This window comes from Falco naumanni, chromosome 11, assembly GCF_017639655.2.
Source record: "Falco naumanni isolate bFalNau1 chromosome 11, bFalNau1.pat, whole genome shotgun sequence".
NCBI lineage: Eukaryota > Metazoa > Chordata > Aves > Falconiformes > Falconidae > Falco > Falco naumanni.
The window spans coordinates 23,552,926-23,567,699 of NC_054064.1; the positions used below are offsets into that span (position 1 = coordinate 23,552,926).

The 14,774-nt window shown below is 60.5% G+C and overlaps 1 protein-coding gene across 1 annotated transcript; it reads left to right on the forward strand.

Moving 5' to 3' along the window:
* Positions 1–6,024: 6,024 nt before the first annotated feature.
* LOC121095718 (Krueppel-like factor 2) lies at positions 6,025–9,698 on the forward strand. Its single transcript, XM_040610893.1, is given in 4 exon segments — positions 6,025–6,244; positions 6,496–7,185; positions 7,187–7,475; positions 8,330–9,698. Coding segments are annotated over 4 exon segments (1,248 nt in total). The 5' UTR covers positions 6,025–6,151; the 3' UTR covers positions 8,506–9,698.
* The last annotated feature ends 5,076 nt before the right edge of the window (positions 9,699–14,774 follow it).

The following is a 14,774-nucleotide window of genomic DNA, read 5'->3' on the forward strand; positions in this document are numbered from 1 at the left end:
TCAGCGCCCTGGAATAGCAGGTTCTGTCCTAGAAATGCCCATCAATGTGGCAGCTCTCATGGTGGGACTGGGATGGCTGGGACCGGCGGTGGGCAGCACCGCTGCTTGGTGCTAACACGGGATAAATGAGCACTCAGCAGCCCAGGATGGGCTGGGGCTGGAAGTGAGGAGGACAAATGTCCCACAGGAACAGGTGGCTCCAGTCCCGCCTCTGCGTTTTTGGGACTGGGGGGCATCTGGGACAGGCTTGGTGACATTGTGACCCTGCCCAGCCACTGGCACTGTGGTGGATGGGAAGCTGTGCCATTTACCCCCTGTCTCTGCTCATTTCACTCTGCTGGGGCAGGTCCCCCTGCCCGCTGCCCCCTTCCCTGATTTTGGTCCTGGCAAGGCAGCTGCTGGCATGAAGCCCCAGCATGGTGTCCCGAGGGGCTCTGGGTGGCCATACTGTGCCATGCTGTGCCACACAGCGAGGCCTGCCGAGGCAGCTGGAGCAGGTGGATTACCACCACCTTCCTTCCCCCAGGCTTCTTCCCGGAGAAGTTTTCCCGATGATCTCACTGGGTGCACATTTCTAAATCGTTTGGTTGATTGTTTCATCATCGGAGGTCAATTAAAGAGAAGGCGAGTTCCTGTCACCCCGTTCTGAACCCCTTCGCTGCCAGAGCCCCAGAACAAAGGGAGGAATTGGGCTTGGGCTCGGCCAGCTTGTATTCCCATTTGATTATTTCCAACAAGGGAGCGAATCTATTTTGGAGCCGGTATTCCCAGGGGATGAGCTCACCGGCGCAGCGCATGAGCAGAGCTTGGGGGGGGGGGGAAAATTCAGCCTTTTGTAATGTGTTGCAAACCTATTTACTACCAGGGAGGCTGGGTAATTAAATGCCACTTCCTGGAGCAGAATGAAGCAGCTTTATGTAACGCCGGTGCAAAGGGGTTTGTTCCCAACATGAGGCTGCCGCTGCTCCTGCTGGTTGCTGCCACGCGTGTCACAGGCGGGAGGATGCACTTTCGGCACTTTCGCGGGCTGCGTGCATGCAACTGCACTGTGGCATCCATGTGTGGCTGGCTGCGAGCCATGGCCAGCGTCCCGTGCCGTGCGGCCTCAGTGCAGCGCGTGTCCTGGGGGCATAGGATGGTGGTGGGGCGGCTTTTCTGTGCAATGCTCTATGGTGTGTGATTTACACTGGTGAGGTGGCTGTGGGCAGATAGCTGCACGGGAGGAATAAAATCATATGTCCTGGAAAACAGTTTCCACAGAGAGTAGGATGGCTCTCCAGCTCCCTGCTTGTCCTGCTGTCCCCTGGGCTGTCCCGCACTACCTCACACCAGGACTGTATCCCCATGGGTGCAGCCTGCTCACTCAGCCCCACGCCACAGCTCCCATCAGAAAGTTGTTCCCACACCGGGTTGGCAGTGCCCCCTGTACTGCGGCCACACCAGTGCCCAGCCTCTGGGGCCAGCCAGGCTTTCTCCAGGCTGGGAAATGGCATGGACCTGTGTGGAGCAGGGCTGGCTGGTGCTAGGCTCGATGCCTGCACTGTGCGTGGGGAAGGGAGGTTTTCCCACCTGCTGAGAGTCCGGGTTTGTTGGAGGCTGAATACCATACAGTATTGCTGAGGAGGAAGGATGGAGGCTGCTCAGAAAAGAGTGGCGGAGATTTTTACCTGGATTATTTGAAACTTTTGTAGTTGATTTGCTTGTACATGATGTATAGCTATTAATCCCCAATGCAGGAGAGAAGGGCTGTAACATGCACATCCCCTGTGCTGTGCAGCAGTACCACAATGTCCACTGCGAAACACCCTGTGCAACTTGCTGGCACTGCATGTTGGGGCTTTTTTTTTTAAAGATTAAACCACTTGGGGAAAATATCCCGCGTTCCTTCTGGCCTTCCCTGTTGCTCACAAGGAATCAGAAAACAGCAATTCCTCATTTTACCCCTGGAGCTGCTGGGGCAGCACAGGTCTTCTCCAGCCCTGTTGTAGGTGGCAACCAAAGCGAACAGCTCCCACAGCCACAGCCCAGACCCGGCTGCTGTGGCCAGGGCTGGGGAGGCTCACCAGGCCAGGCGGCAGGATGCGGCCCTGGGCTGGCACGTGAGCGCACGAGTTCACACGTGAGGCTGCTGCTGCGAGGGCTGGCTGGACGCCTCGAGCGCATTGCGCTGCTGATGGAGGCTGTGGTGTGCATTATGGGTTGGGACATGGCTTGGCACCACGCCGAGTGCGATGTCCCCTCCGAGCGGGGGGATACCCCATCCATCGCGGTACTGGACCCTGTGGCTCTGTGCGGAGCCTGGTGCTTTCAGCTTTCCTGTACCAGTGAAAGTTAAGCAGTGGAGGAAAAACGTTGCTGTATGTTATAGAGGAAGAGAGGTAAAAAGGGCAGGAAATTTGCACCATGTCCATTTCCCCTTGGCCCCCAGCCGCTGCTCATTCCGGATTCGGGATTTGCGTAGGCAGAGTTAAAAATAACAGGGGTATATAAAGAAGGACGGAGAGGGCTGCGCTGGCCCTGCAGCCGCCCGGGCACAGCCAGGCAGCAGGCAGAGATCAAAGCAGGATGCAGTCCAGGCGGTGCAGTGGGGCCGAGAGCGTGTGCGGGGTCTGGGGGTGCCAGTGCGTGGGGGGTCAGAGTGCCCAGTGCTGCCGGCTTGGCAGCCTCCCTGGGCTGGCAGCTGGGCAGCACCTGTGGGAGATGTGGCAATGTATGTTCCCATAGGCAAAGACATCACCCGTGAGCCTTGTCCCTTTGCAGCCCTGTCCCTCTGCGACGTTTAGTCCACTGTGACATTCATTGGGAGGGACCTGAGCCGGCTCCCCTGGCCAGAGAGCTGTGTGGGGAGCCTGGATGTGCCCCCCCTGCCAGAGCACCCCATTCCAGGCCTGAGGTGCCAGCTGGTGCTGCTGGGGCACTGCCTGCCTCCCTGAGCCCCTGGTAGCCCACGTCCTCGGCTGAGCATCCCAGTCCTCCCCAGGCCCGGGGCAGGCAGGGTGGACACAGCAGCTCGCTCCGCCAGTGCAAACGAATCTGCCCTCTGTGCCCTGATAACATTGTGTTTGTTGCAGAGCGGGAAGAGCCTGCCAGCACACGATAAGAGCAGATGACTTTACTCTGGACCCGCTCCGGATTGAATTATGCTTTAATTTCATTTTCAGTTCCTCTTTTCTTTTCAGAAGGGAAAGGGGGCTTGGGGGGGTGCAGGCAGGTCTAGGGGCTCCCGGACCCTTCTCCAGACAGGCCAGCCCTGTGCAGAGGGGAGGACAGAGAGTAAAACCCAGCCAAGTCCACTTTATGTTGTCAGGGATGCAATCAGAGTGTCACAGCAGCCCGGGGCGTCTTGCTGTGTGGGTCCCCATGGCACCTCCCCATGGGGTCCCCCGTGGAGCTTTTGGGGCTTGGGTTTTGCCTCCCACCAAAGCAGAAGCTCTCGGGGCTGTGACGCTGTGACTGGTGTTGGAAGGGCTCTGTGGTTCCCGTTGGAGAGAGGGCACTGGAGATGCTCTCAAGGGGAGTCCCCTGGGTTCATTCCAAGCTCCCAGCTTCAGCTGATGGAGCACAGCAGGGGACGCAGCGCAGGTGTTTTTCAGTCCCCGGGTGTTTTGTGGGTTAGACTCCTCTGAGTCTCCCGGGGGTCCTGCCAGGTGGCCCGTGCATTTATGCCATGTTGGGCATCGCCACCCCCGCCCACCCCACGCATGCTGCGTGCCATGGAGAGGGTGCCACAGCGCTGAGGCAGGGTTGGCAGAGCTGCCGATACTCTCGGCTTGATGGGGCCACCTCCAGCACACCAGGCTGGGCATGGCATGCTCCTCCGCTGCCAAATGTGCCAAGAGCAGGGATAACCATTAACCCTTTCCTCTTTAGCCATCACCTGGGCGGGCGGCCCTTCCCACCCTCTGTTTGCTCTCCTGCTGGGTTGCCGTTTGATCTCCTGGGATGCCAGCAACTTTACAGCCTGCTGTAGTGGCGTAGGAGATAATCCGTGTTTCCTAAACGGGCTTCTGTCAACAGCAGGCTGTGCACGCACTGGCTGCTCCTGCTTGCCTCCCTCTTAGCTCGGAGGAGGCTCCCAGGGCAGAGGGGCTGGCAGGGCTGCGGTGGGGAACCCCCGTGTCCACTCCGCCGCTCACAGCGAGCAAACCCCTCCAGTGCCGCCCTCCCCAGCTCCCTGCGCAGTCAGCACTGGCAGTGCTTGTGTTGGTGTGGTGCCTGTTGCGGTGCCGCTCCCCTCTGCGCTGGCCCTCCCACCATAGCATCAGTAATAAGAGTTTCCTGGGGAATATCCCACATTTGCAAGAAATATTGGCTATAAAAATGAACCCGATCTGCTGGTGACACCTCTTTTAAAAGAAGCCAGTGCTGCATGGGTGCAGATGCCAAAACTGCCTGGAAAAGGGGAAATCCAAGTGGAATTAGTGTTTGTCTCCTGTGGCATCTGCTCTCACTTATCTATAAAAGTTTGGGGCAGGAACTGCCTTGCTATTAATTATTATTTGGCCAAGAAACAAATAATGGGATTAACCAGTGATTTAAATAAGCTACTCTGGGGGCCAGGCTGAAAGGGATTTTGAGTGATGGCCACATGCTTTTTTGCTACAAATGAGGTGACTTTTTTCAAGGAAAGACTTGCAGCCTCTGCGTTTTGGGCCACCGGGTGGCATTAATAAACCCACTCCCTCGCCAGCAGCTGGGCACGCGGGGCCCAGGCAGCAACCCAGCATGTGCTCTGGAAACCAGGGCAGGGATTCTTGGTAAAAGGGGGAAGATTTGAATCGTTGTTGTTCCACTGGATTACTGAAATAATTTATTGCAATGCTCCACCCTTATAATTAAAGTGTGGTGATGAAAGCAACTGGTAGAGTAGCTTTGGATCCAGAAGCGGCGTGTGTGTGTGTACGCGAGCACCTCACCTTTGGTGTTTATATTTGTTTTTTTTCAACTTGACTCTTCGCTTCTGAATAGTGCAGGCAGCAGCCCCAGTTCTTAGAAAGGTATCTGCACATGGAAAGCCCCAGAAAGCAGGGAGACAGGCTCCAGGAGATAAGAGCCATTGCTTCTTGACAAATGCAGGAGTAGCAGGGCCATTCCTGGTACTGGTTGGACAGGGGCCAAACAGAGAAGGTCTCACTGTGAGCCGGACAGGGCAGCAGAGAGCCCCTGCGGAGGTCTGCCCAGCACCCTGGGTCTCCATGCTATGTCCCAGCTCGCCAGCGTGGACTGGGGCACCTGAGTGTCTTCTGTGAGGTGGGACAGCTTGATCCCCTTGCAGCCCCCGCCGTGGGAAGTCCTGGGGCTGACAGCACCATCCCAGGGGCTCCATGGGCACAGGGTCGGACAGCCAGCCCGTACCCCCACGGTCAGACGGTGGGAGGCTGAGCCAGGGTGCTGATCGCCAGGCAGGCCAGGCAAACGTCTGGCAGGGGCTGTGGGGCAAGATGAGGCGCTGCAGGCAGGCTGCCAGCCCCCTGGCAGGGTATACCAGACGGTTATCTCGGCTCACACACGCACCCTGTGCATGGCCAGATGGGAGCCGGTACGCTCTGGGCTACTGATTGCCTCGCGGACCGCACCGAGGACGCGGCCTCACGGGCGCTGTTGCATGAAGCTCAGCCACACCACCTTTTCTCGTCGACGCGCTGGTCGCCCCCGACGGCGACCGCCGGGCTCGGCTCGCCGGCCGCACCCCAGCCGGCACATTCCCACCGCCCACTCGGGGCAGGGTGTGGGGGGACCCCCAGCTCTGCGATCGCCAGCCCCCCTCCCCGCCCGCTGCGCGGGGCAAGCCAGCAGGGCACCGCTGCTCCGCGGGCAGGAGGGACCCCGGGCTTCGCGACGGACCCCGCCACCGCGGGGACCCCACCGCGCGGGCAGGGGCCGGGGCCCCGGCGTCGGGCAGGGGCAGCAGCCGCCACCAGCCCGCCCGGGCAGCGCCACGAGAGGGGGCGTGGCCTATCCCACGGGAGCCAATAGGGCGCGGCGGCGGCGAATATCAAGGCCAGTCGGGCCAATAGGGGCGCAGCCATGCTGTTAACAGCTTAGGGGCGCGGGGCGGCGCAGAGCAGCGCTGCCGCCGCCGCGGGGAGCGGAGCGGTGCCGGGCTCCGCGCACCGCGCTCCCCCAGCCCGCCGCGGTTCCGCGGGCCGCCATGGCGGCGGCCGTGGACGAGAGCACCCTGCCTTCCATCTCTACTTTTGCTAACCTGCTGCCGCTGGAGGAGCGGCCCGCCGACATGCTCCACGTAAGCATCGGGCGGCGGTGTGGGGGGGATACGGGGCAGAACGTCCCGGGCTGGGGTTCGGCCCGCCTGGGGGGGGGTGGGCCCCCTCCCGCCGTCGGAGGGCGCCCTGGCGGCGGTGCAGCCGCAGCGGTGCCGACCCGTCGGACGGGTTGGGGGGAGCTGCCGCCCCGGGCGGGCGGTGCGGGCGGTGGGGGCCGGGTGGCAGGCGCCGCCGTCGGCCCTGCCGGTCCTGACGCCCCTCTCCTCCGCAGAGGATGCTGCAGCAGGACGGCGCCGCCGCCGTCAAGCGGGAGGACGACGACTTGGGCAAGTTCGTGGACTTGGACTTCATCCTGGCGCACACCAGCAGCGGCGGGCAGGGGCCGCCTGGCCCCAACTACCCCCTGCCCGAGACCCCCGAGAGCTGCGGTACCACCTACGACAGCGACGGCTCCTACCCGACATCGGGCAAGTTCCCGGCTTCTTACCCCGAGGGCCAGGGCCACAGCTACGTGGCCGAGCTGCTCACCCCGGACCTGCCCGGCCACTGCGACCTGCAACGGAGGGAGTACACGGAGCTGCGGGTGCCCGGCGGCCCCCCTCAACACCCCCCCCATCACCACCCGCCCCTGCACCCGGCCCTGGCCCGCCCGCTGCCTCTGGACCCTGCGCAGCCCTTCGGGCCCCGCATCAAGAAGGAGCAGCCGGAGGAGCGCGCCTGCATGCTGGGGCTGCCTGCCGCCGAGTACCTGGGGCCGGCCGGCGGCGAGCACAAGCCGCGCGTAGCGCCCGGTCCCGGGCCGGGGCCAGTGCCGGGGCCGCCGCTGCCCTACCCGGGCTTCGCCCACGGCCGCCTGGGGCCCCCCGAGGAGCCGCTGCCCGGCGCCGACCCCCACCTCCTGGCCGACCTGCCGCCCCACTACGCCGTGGCCCCGCACCGCTACGCGCCCCACTTCGCCCCCCCAGCCGCCGCCGCCGCAGTTTCATGGACACTTCAGTGTTTTCAGGGAGCCCCTGAAGGGGCCGGGCCCGGGCCCGGCGGGGCTGCCCGGGCTGCTGGTCACGCCGCCCAACTCCCCGGTGCTCGAGTACTTCCCGGCCGGGCCCCCCCCCCCCGAGGACTGCAAGCCCAAGCGCGGCCGCCGCTCGTGGGCGCGCAAGCGGACGGCCACGCACAACTGTGAATACCCGGGCTGCGGCAAGACCTACACCAAGAGCTCCCACCTCAAGGCGCACATGCGGACCCACACGGGTAAGGGCGCCTGGGGGGGAGGGCGGCGCGCGCGTGTGGGGGGGGGAAATGCGCGAAGGGTCCCAGGTGGGGGGGTCCGGGCGTACGGCGAGAGCCAGGACCCGCTCCGGCGCCGTTCCCGGGGCTGTGGAGGGCCGTTGGGGGAGGTGGCACCGGGGGTGCACGGTGAAGACCTGCCGTGGTCAGTCCCGGGGTGCGCGGAGGGTCCCCGTGGTGGGGCTGGGTGGGGGCACTCGGGGAGACCCCGCAGCCGGCACGAGGCGGCACGAAGGGGGGTCCTGCATGTGGGGCGGGGTGCGAGTGGGGATGCCCCTGGGAGATCTCTGAAAGACCCCGTGGTTGTGCTGGGTAGGGGCACACGGGGACCAAGGCACACAGAGAGACCACTCCTGTGACACCCCCCCTTGCTGATCTGGGGGCCCAGGGGTGCCTGGAGAGGCAGGGCCTGGGGGCACATGGAGAATCCCCCCACGTGGGGGTGAGCAGAGCAGGGAGACAGACTCGGGGTGTATGGTGAGACCCCCTTGGCAGAGCTGGAGCAGAGCACATGGTGCAGCCCCACAGCAGGGACGAGCCAGGGGAGCACCCACTGTTTGAAGTGGGGCAGGGGTGCCCAAAGGACTGGCCCCATGCGGGGCATATGGGGAAGGGCAGGAAGATGGGGGATGAAGGAAAGGTGGGGCAGGCAGAGGTGTGCAGTGTGAGTACCCAGCAGGGCTCCCTTCTCTTGAGGATGGGTGGGGAGGTTGGAGATCTCCCTTGAAAAAGGGGGCTGCTGGGCAGGGGAGCACAGGGGCAAAGGCATAGGGAGGATGGGGACCTCCAAGCCCACTGACACCCCCTCTCCTCCACAGGTGAGAAGCCCTACCACTGCACCTGGGAAGGCTGTGGCTGGAAATTTGCCCGCTCCGATGAGCTGACCCGCCACTACCGCAAGCACACAGGGCACCGGCCCTTCCAGTGCCACCTCTGCGAGCGGGCTTTCTCCCGCTCTGACCACCTCGCCCTCCACATGAAGCGGCACATGTGAGCGGTGGGCTGTGGCCAGACTTGGTGTCCTCGGAGCCAGCTCACGGTGTAAATAGTGTTGGGCCTGGAACGGCACTGGGGAGCAGCCCGGCCGCCCAGCCCTCTCCGCTTGTAGTTGATAACTAGTTTTTTTTTCTCCTGCCCCTGCTGTGAGAGCTGGGCCCAGCTGAGTGGTGGGGAAGGGCTGCTTTGGGGTGTAGATGGGGAGCAAAGCTGCAAGAAGTGCCTCCAGCCCCTGCCAGGCATCACCACTCAGCTCCCTGTGCCTGGAGGGTACCACCCCCCCCAGCCAGGTACCCAGTGAGTGGGGGGTGCTGGTGCAGGCAAGGATCTGTTCCCAGAGCCCCTGGCTTGTATTTGGCATCAGCTTAATTTTTTCCCCTCAAATACTGGCACCCACCTGGCTCCAGGGACTCTGGTGGCTGACTCTGGCCAGGTTTCGGCCAGAGACCCATGCCCGCTGGGTGCACGGGTTGTAGTTCTGGGAAGTGGGTTGCTAGTCTTCTCGGTTGTGGCCATCAGAACAAACCTCCTGACCCAATAGCCCAGAGTGGACGGGATAAGGGTGGGACCTGACTGTGGCTCGTGGCTGTAAAGGTTGGCAGGGGGTTGGCAGTGCAGTGTCACCTTGCACAGGAAGCAGGGATGCTCCTGTTTCCAGCTCGGGACCCCACTGGGCAGTCCAATCCTGGCCGTTCCCACAGTTTCCTGCTCAGGAGCCTAAAGTGGCTCTTGTCTGCTTTAATTTGTCTTCTTCCCTTCAGGATGACACCAGGTACTGCTGCAGCTGCCTTTCCCATGCTGCTTTTTGAAATTTAGTGTGTAAAGGACTGAGTCCAGCTATGAATGCCCAGGTCTCTGCTATACTTGAAACTTTTGTAGAGGGGGAAAAAACTCAAAAGAAAATGAGTCTTTTTATGTGCAGCTTCTGCAAAGCAAGTTGTAAATTAAACAAAGCAGTAATATATAATGTTTCTGGTTTTTTTAATATATTTTTTTTCTTCCAGCTGGGAACACAGATGAGTCTCGGCTTTGGGAAGTGCACTGTTCCCGTCTGTGTATATTGTTAATTAACATTTCTCTGCTTGGGCACGTTAGGTCTCTCGCACCCTGAAATGTTACTTTTCTTTATATGCAAACTGTTGAAATATTGTGATCTGCTGTATAATAAATAAACAAGATGTAAACATGAAAGAGCCAGGAGAGTTTACTTTAAAGCTTTCTTCTAAGAGGAGAGGGTGAGGCTGGGCTTGCTTGTCAGTAAATATTTACATCGATGTTCATTTCTGCTTAAGTTAGCTGCGGAGGATCGATGGGGAACGCCCAAGCCTCGGCATCTGAGCAGCATCTCCTGTGCAACAGCTCTTGAGTCACCCCACTTCCCTGTGCCTCAGTTTCCCTAATCTGCAGATGGGGCAATTGCAGCACCGGGATGGCGTGACTGGTCCTGCGGTGAGTCACCCCCGAGGGGAATGGCAGCTGAAACCGTACCAGGAGCCTCACTGGTCCCAGCTTCATTCTGAGCAGTCCTGTCCCGCTGTCCCCTGCAGTAGGAGCTCTGCAGCACTGGCCTTGTGGTCATAACCAGGAGGCTGGTGGCAGCCACCTGGTCCTGTGTGCTGTCCCTGTTGTTCTCCCGGGGGTGGCCTGGCAGCTTGGTGGGGTTCAGGTGCTGAGGTTTCCCTGCGTTAATAGGTGGTGACTCAGCACAAGCGTGCTGGCAGGTCCCGAGCTCAGCAAGCAGGTCTGGCTCCATCCCTCCCTCCCACAGCTGATTACCCGTGATGCACGCATCCCTCTGAAGGCAGGGGCTTGTCTGGACCTGATGCCATGCTGGCAGGGCGGGGAACGTGCTGTATGGGCTGTGGGGTGCCTTGGCTCAGGGTGGTGGTGGCTTCCTCCTCCTGTGCTTGCTGCCATAACCCCCCCGCGGCTGGCCAGGGCTGGGGGATGCCCTGGGGCTCCTTGTCCCACAAGCGGAAATGGGATGTAGCTGTACTGCTAAGGTGGGCTGGGCTGATCCCACTCCTTCCCTGTTTCCTGCTTGCAGATGGGGAGAGTCAAGTTGGAAGAAGATGGGAATGGCAAAGCGGCGCTGATGTCCCCTTGAGGGGTAGCTAGCATTTTGGGGCAGCACCCAGCCTTGGGGTCTGCCTGGAGCAGGTGCAAAAGCATGGGTGTCTCCAGGCAGGGTGGGAGCAGCTCGGTATGTTATGTCCTGCCTGCAGGCCTGGGCATGGGACTGCATCTACAGGTGTCACGGATCCATCAGGCTCAATCACTTGTCCTTTCCCCAGCTGCCTCCACCCTTTGCTTGCCCCACTTTCTGAGAGCTGCCTGCGTGGGGGGTGACCATGCTGGGACACGAGTGACCTGTGATGGGGTACTGGGGGTGTCTTGCTCCTGGGACCCCCAGTACTCAAGGGCAAGGGTCCAGTGCTGGTGGGGTGGCTGGAGCAAAACTGCCTCTTCCCTGGAGACTTGTTCAAAACGTCACATGGACGGAGAGGGAAAGGTGTGGGCTGTTTGAATTAGCGATGAGTCAGGCTGGCAAAGCCAGATGGGGAGAGTGCGTGCCTGCATGTTTGTATGCATATAAGTAATCTCTGGCTTTGTGTTTTTATTATGATTATTATTTTTATTTCCAGGGGAACCATGAATTTCTCCAACCATCTCGTCCCACTGGAAAGGCTGGCTCTGCTGTCCTGTCTTCCCTAGGCATCCTGGGAGCTGGAGTGACAGTCCACGGCTGTTTTGAGGTTCAGCTCTGAGATCAGAGCACAAACCAGTTCTTCCTCGCCTTTCATCATCGCTACACCAGGGCGGGAGCAAGGTCCGGCTCTGCTGCCGCTACCTTACACGGAGGCGAGAGCAGGGGAAGGCATGTTGGGTCCTTCTCTGGGCAGAGCTGCTCCAGGTTTGCTCCCCCAGGCCTCGGGCAAGGCACTCCTTTGGGCACATGATGTGGCATGGCGGTCGCATGGACCGGCATGGCTGGGAACCTCACCTGGGGGAGGAACAGCGGTAGTGGAAAACGCAATTATGGTTAATTTGCTGTTAATAAAAAACACCCTCTTCCAATTGCCTGGGCCAAGATGCACTCTGTACTGGAGGAGGGAGCCCAGTCCTGTCCCTGGCAAAACCTGCCCTGCAAAGTGATGAGGGCAGCAAGAAAACACCTTCAGCAGCACTGAGGAAGGCAGGGCTGGGGCACAATCCTTGCCTGCGGTCCATGTGCCCGTGGTCAGCTGGAAAGTCCTTTGTCCTGGCCTGGCAGACACATGTGGGGACCCAAAACACACCAGTCAACCAGGCAGGACCCTGCTTTGCAGGAGACGTGGCACTAGCAGTGTGTCCTGTGCTGTGGCTGTGCCAGAGAGGAGAGGAGGGTGCTCTGGAGAAGCCAGGTTGGTGGCTGATGAGCTGATTTGCCTGCATACAGCCCCTGAGTTCGTGGCTGGCACAGCCTGGGGCAGGTGATGGTGTCCTGGGTCACATGCTGGGCTGCTGCAGGCCCAGTGCAGAGGGAAAGATGGCTGGCAGGGCAATGCCATAGTGCCCATGTTACCATCCCCACACTGGGGCCACACAGACCCTGCTCTGGGCTGTATCTCTCCCTGCCAGCCTGGCTTTTCTTTCCCCCCTTGGTCACCTCCTATGAAAAAGGCCCCCAGGAACTTTGATGATGGGCGACACAGAGGTCCCCGACCCCCCCTGCAAAGCTTAAAATGCAGCCCCGTGGCTTTGGGGTGCAGCTGAACTGGCACAGTGGGGAGGCAAGCGGGGAAGGGAAGGAGTGAGGAGGCATGGAGAAACACCTGCCAGCAGGGAGGTGAGTCATGGCTGCAGCGTGGCCTGGCACCATGCAGTCACCTGCCAGCAGGAGCAGCGTGCTGGGGGTTTCATAGCTGGAGGGGGGGTGATAGAGCAGCTTGGATGAGTTTCTGTCCCCTGGGGATGATACAGTTTGTGCGGTTCCCCCATGCTGCAGCCAACAGGTCCCACAGAGCTGGCTCAGGGTTGTAGGGCTGTGGGGAGAAGGGGGGCTCGAGAAGGCCCCAACCCTGGGGTTGCTTTAGTCCATGGGGACAGCATGGAACTGGGGAGAGGATGAGGGTGCTGGATGTGGGACACAGCCTGGGTGCTCTGGGGTGGGAGGGATGGTTTGCGGGTGCTTGGAGGGGCTGACACAGACCTTTCCTTGCCACGATGCGAGGTGGGAGCTTGGGTCCCCAGGGCCAAGGTGTCCCTGTTGAAGGATGCTGCCAGGTCTGGTGTCCCTGCTTCCAGTGGGGCAGTGGGAAGTTTCCCATCTCTGCCACGAGGGAAAGGTCCGGCAGACTGCCCCCACATCCCCGCCGCTTGGGGTGGGCCAGGCGCCATGATAACGGGGCTGTGGCTGTCACCGCACCCTTAGGAAACATTTGGCTTCAGGCACCTGAACCCATGGGGAAGCGATAACTCCCCAGCTTGCTTGCCCTGTCTGGACCCACACCTGGTGCTATCGTGCCTTAGTCACACACCAAGAGTTTTTCCACTGCTGGGCCCCAGATAACCTTCTCCCGCCCCACTGCCCACAGTGTTTGCACTTGTCCTCCTCTGTTGGTGCCAGGCAGGGAGACACGCATACCTTGAGCCCTGGGCTGGAGGCATGCACACCTCTGGCCTGGGGCCACCTTTGGTCATGCCTGGCAGCCGGGGCACTGGCAAAGGGCATGAGGTGCATCCTTCCCCCTGGACCCCAGGGTGGGCGGGCAGCTGGCCTGGAGGGGACCAGTGCTGCCTTCCTGCTAGGGCTCAGTGTCAGGGGACATCCCTCCCCCAGCTGCTGGAAGGCAGTGAGGTCACCCAGGCTTGGTACCCTGTGCCCACAGGATGACAGGAGGTGTATGATGGGGTTGCAGTGACAGGACAGTGATGCTGGCTGTTGCTGTCCCCCACTACCAAAGCCCTAGGGCACAGAAGCACTGGTGTTCCCAGCATTGCTGGCTTTCCCCAACTTGCTGCATTCCCTGGGCTCTTCCTGTGCCATAGCAAGGCAGGACCCTGGTGCTCTGGGGAGGTGACAGATCCAGGCATGCGTCCCTGTGCAGGACTTTCAAGGATGGACCGGGTGTGTGCAGGCTGACCGAGGTCTCCAGCTGTGACCCTTTGCTTTGTGACACTGCAAGCTCTGGGATGCAGCTGCCGCTGCCCAGAAACATCTCTGGGACCCTTTGAAGGCAGTGCTAATTGCTGCACTACTGATCAAGTTAGCAGAAGCACCCAGCTGATGTGTTTTGCTTGCAGGCCCATACAGCTCCTAGTGGGACACAGCCCTGAAGGGACACCCGTGCTCACAAAGGTGCGGGGGCAGGCAGGCTGTGGATAACACAACCCAGCTGCCCACAGTCTCCAACTTTCATGAGGTTAAAAAGCTGCTACCCTGGGGAGAGGAGCTCAAAATGTGCTGCCAATTTTGTTAAAGAGGAGTGACTTCATTGCCCTGCACTGGGGTAGAGCTTGGGCTGAGTCCTGCTGGGGCAGGGCTGGAAGTTGGGCTTGAGCAGGTCAGGTCTAAAAGCGGGAGATATAATCAGAACTCAAGACACTGAGCAGCCATCAGTCTCTGCACTTCATTTTGGGACTGGCTGCATTTTCTCTTAAGTGCCATTTAACAACATGAATGGGCTGTGAACAACCTGCCAGTGAGAGGCAAACAGATAGGTCTTCTTTCTCTGGTTTTATAAAGCTCTCCCTGGAGCAGCAGTGCCAGGCAGGCAGGGCAGGGGTGAAGCAGCACTGGGAAAGCCCTGTCTCCCTCAGCAGACCTGCCTTGTGGGAGAGTGGACCCCACTTCCAGGCCAGCCTTGGCAAGAGAGCAAGGAAAGGTGCTAGAACTGTTTAGGAATGGCTGCATGTCCTAATGGAGGGAGGGCTTGAGTGGACATGGCATTGCTGACAGCAAATGCACGGGATGAGAGAAACTTTGGGATCAGTTCTGTCCTGGTGGGAGGAAGGGCCAAGATGCTAAAAGCCAGCCCTGGCAGTGTGGGAGGGAACAGATAAGGGCTTAAATGATTCCTGGGGACAACAGATGACACTCAGGGGGATGTCACCAGTTCCTGTTGGGGCATACTGGTCCTGGCTGGGCCCTGGTGCAGCAGTGGTGTGCCAGTCTCCATGGGAAAGGATTGCCAACAGGACGGGAACAGTGGCAACTCCAGCACCACCTGGCTGGCATTGAGGGGCTATGTGCAGGAGTCACCCTGGCGGAGCAGGGTTGTGCTT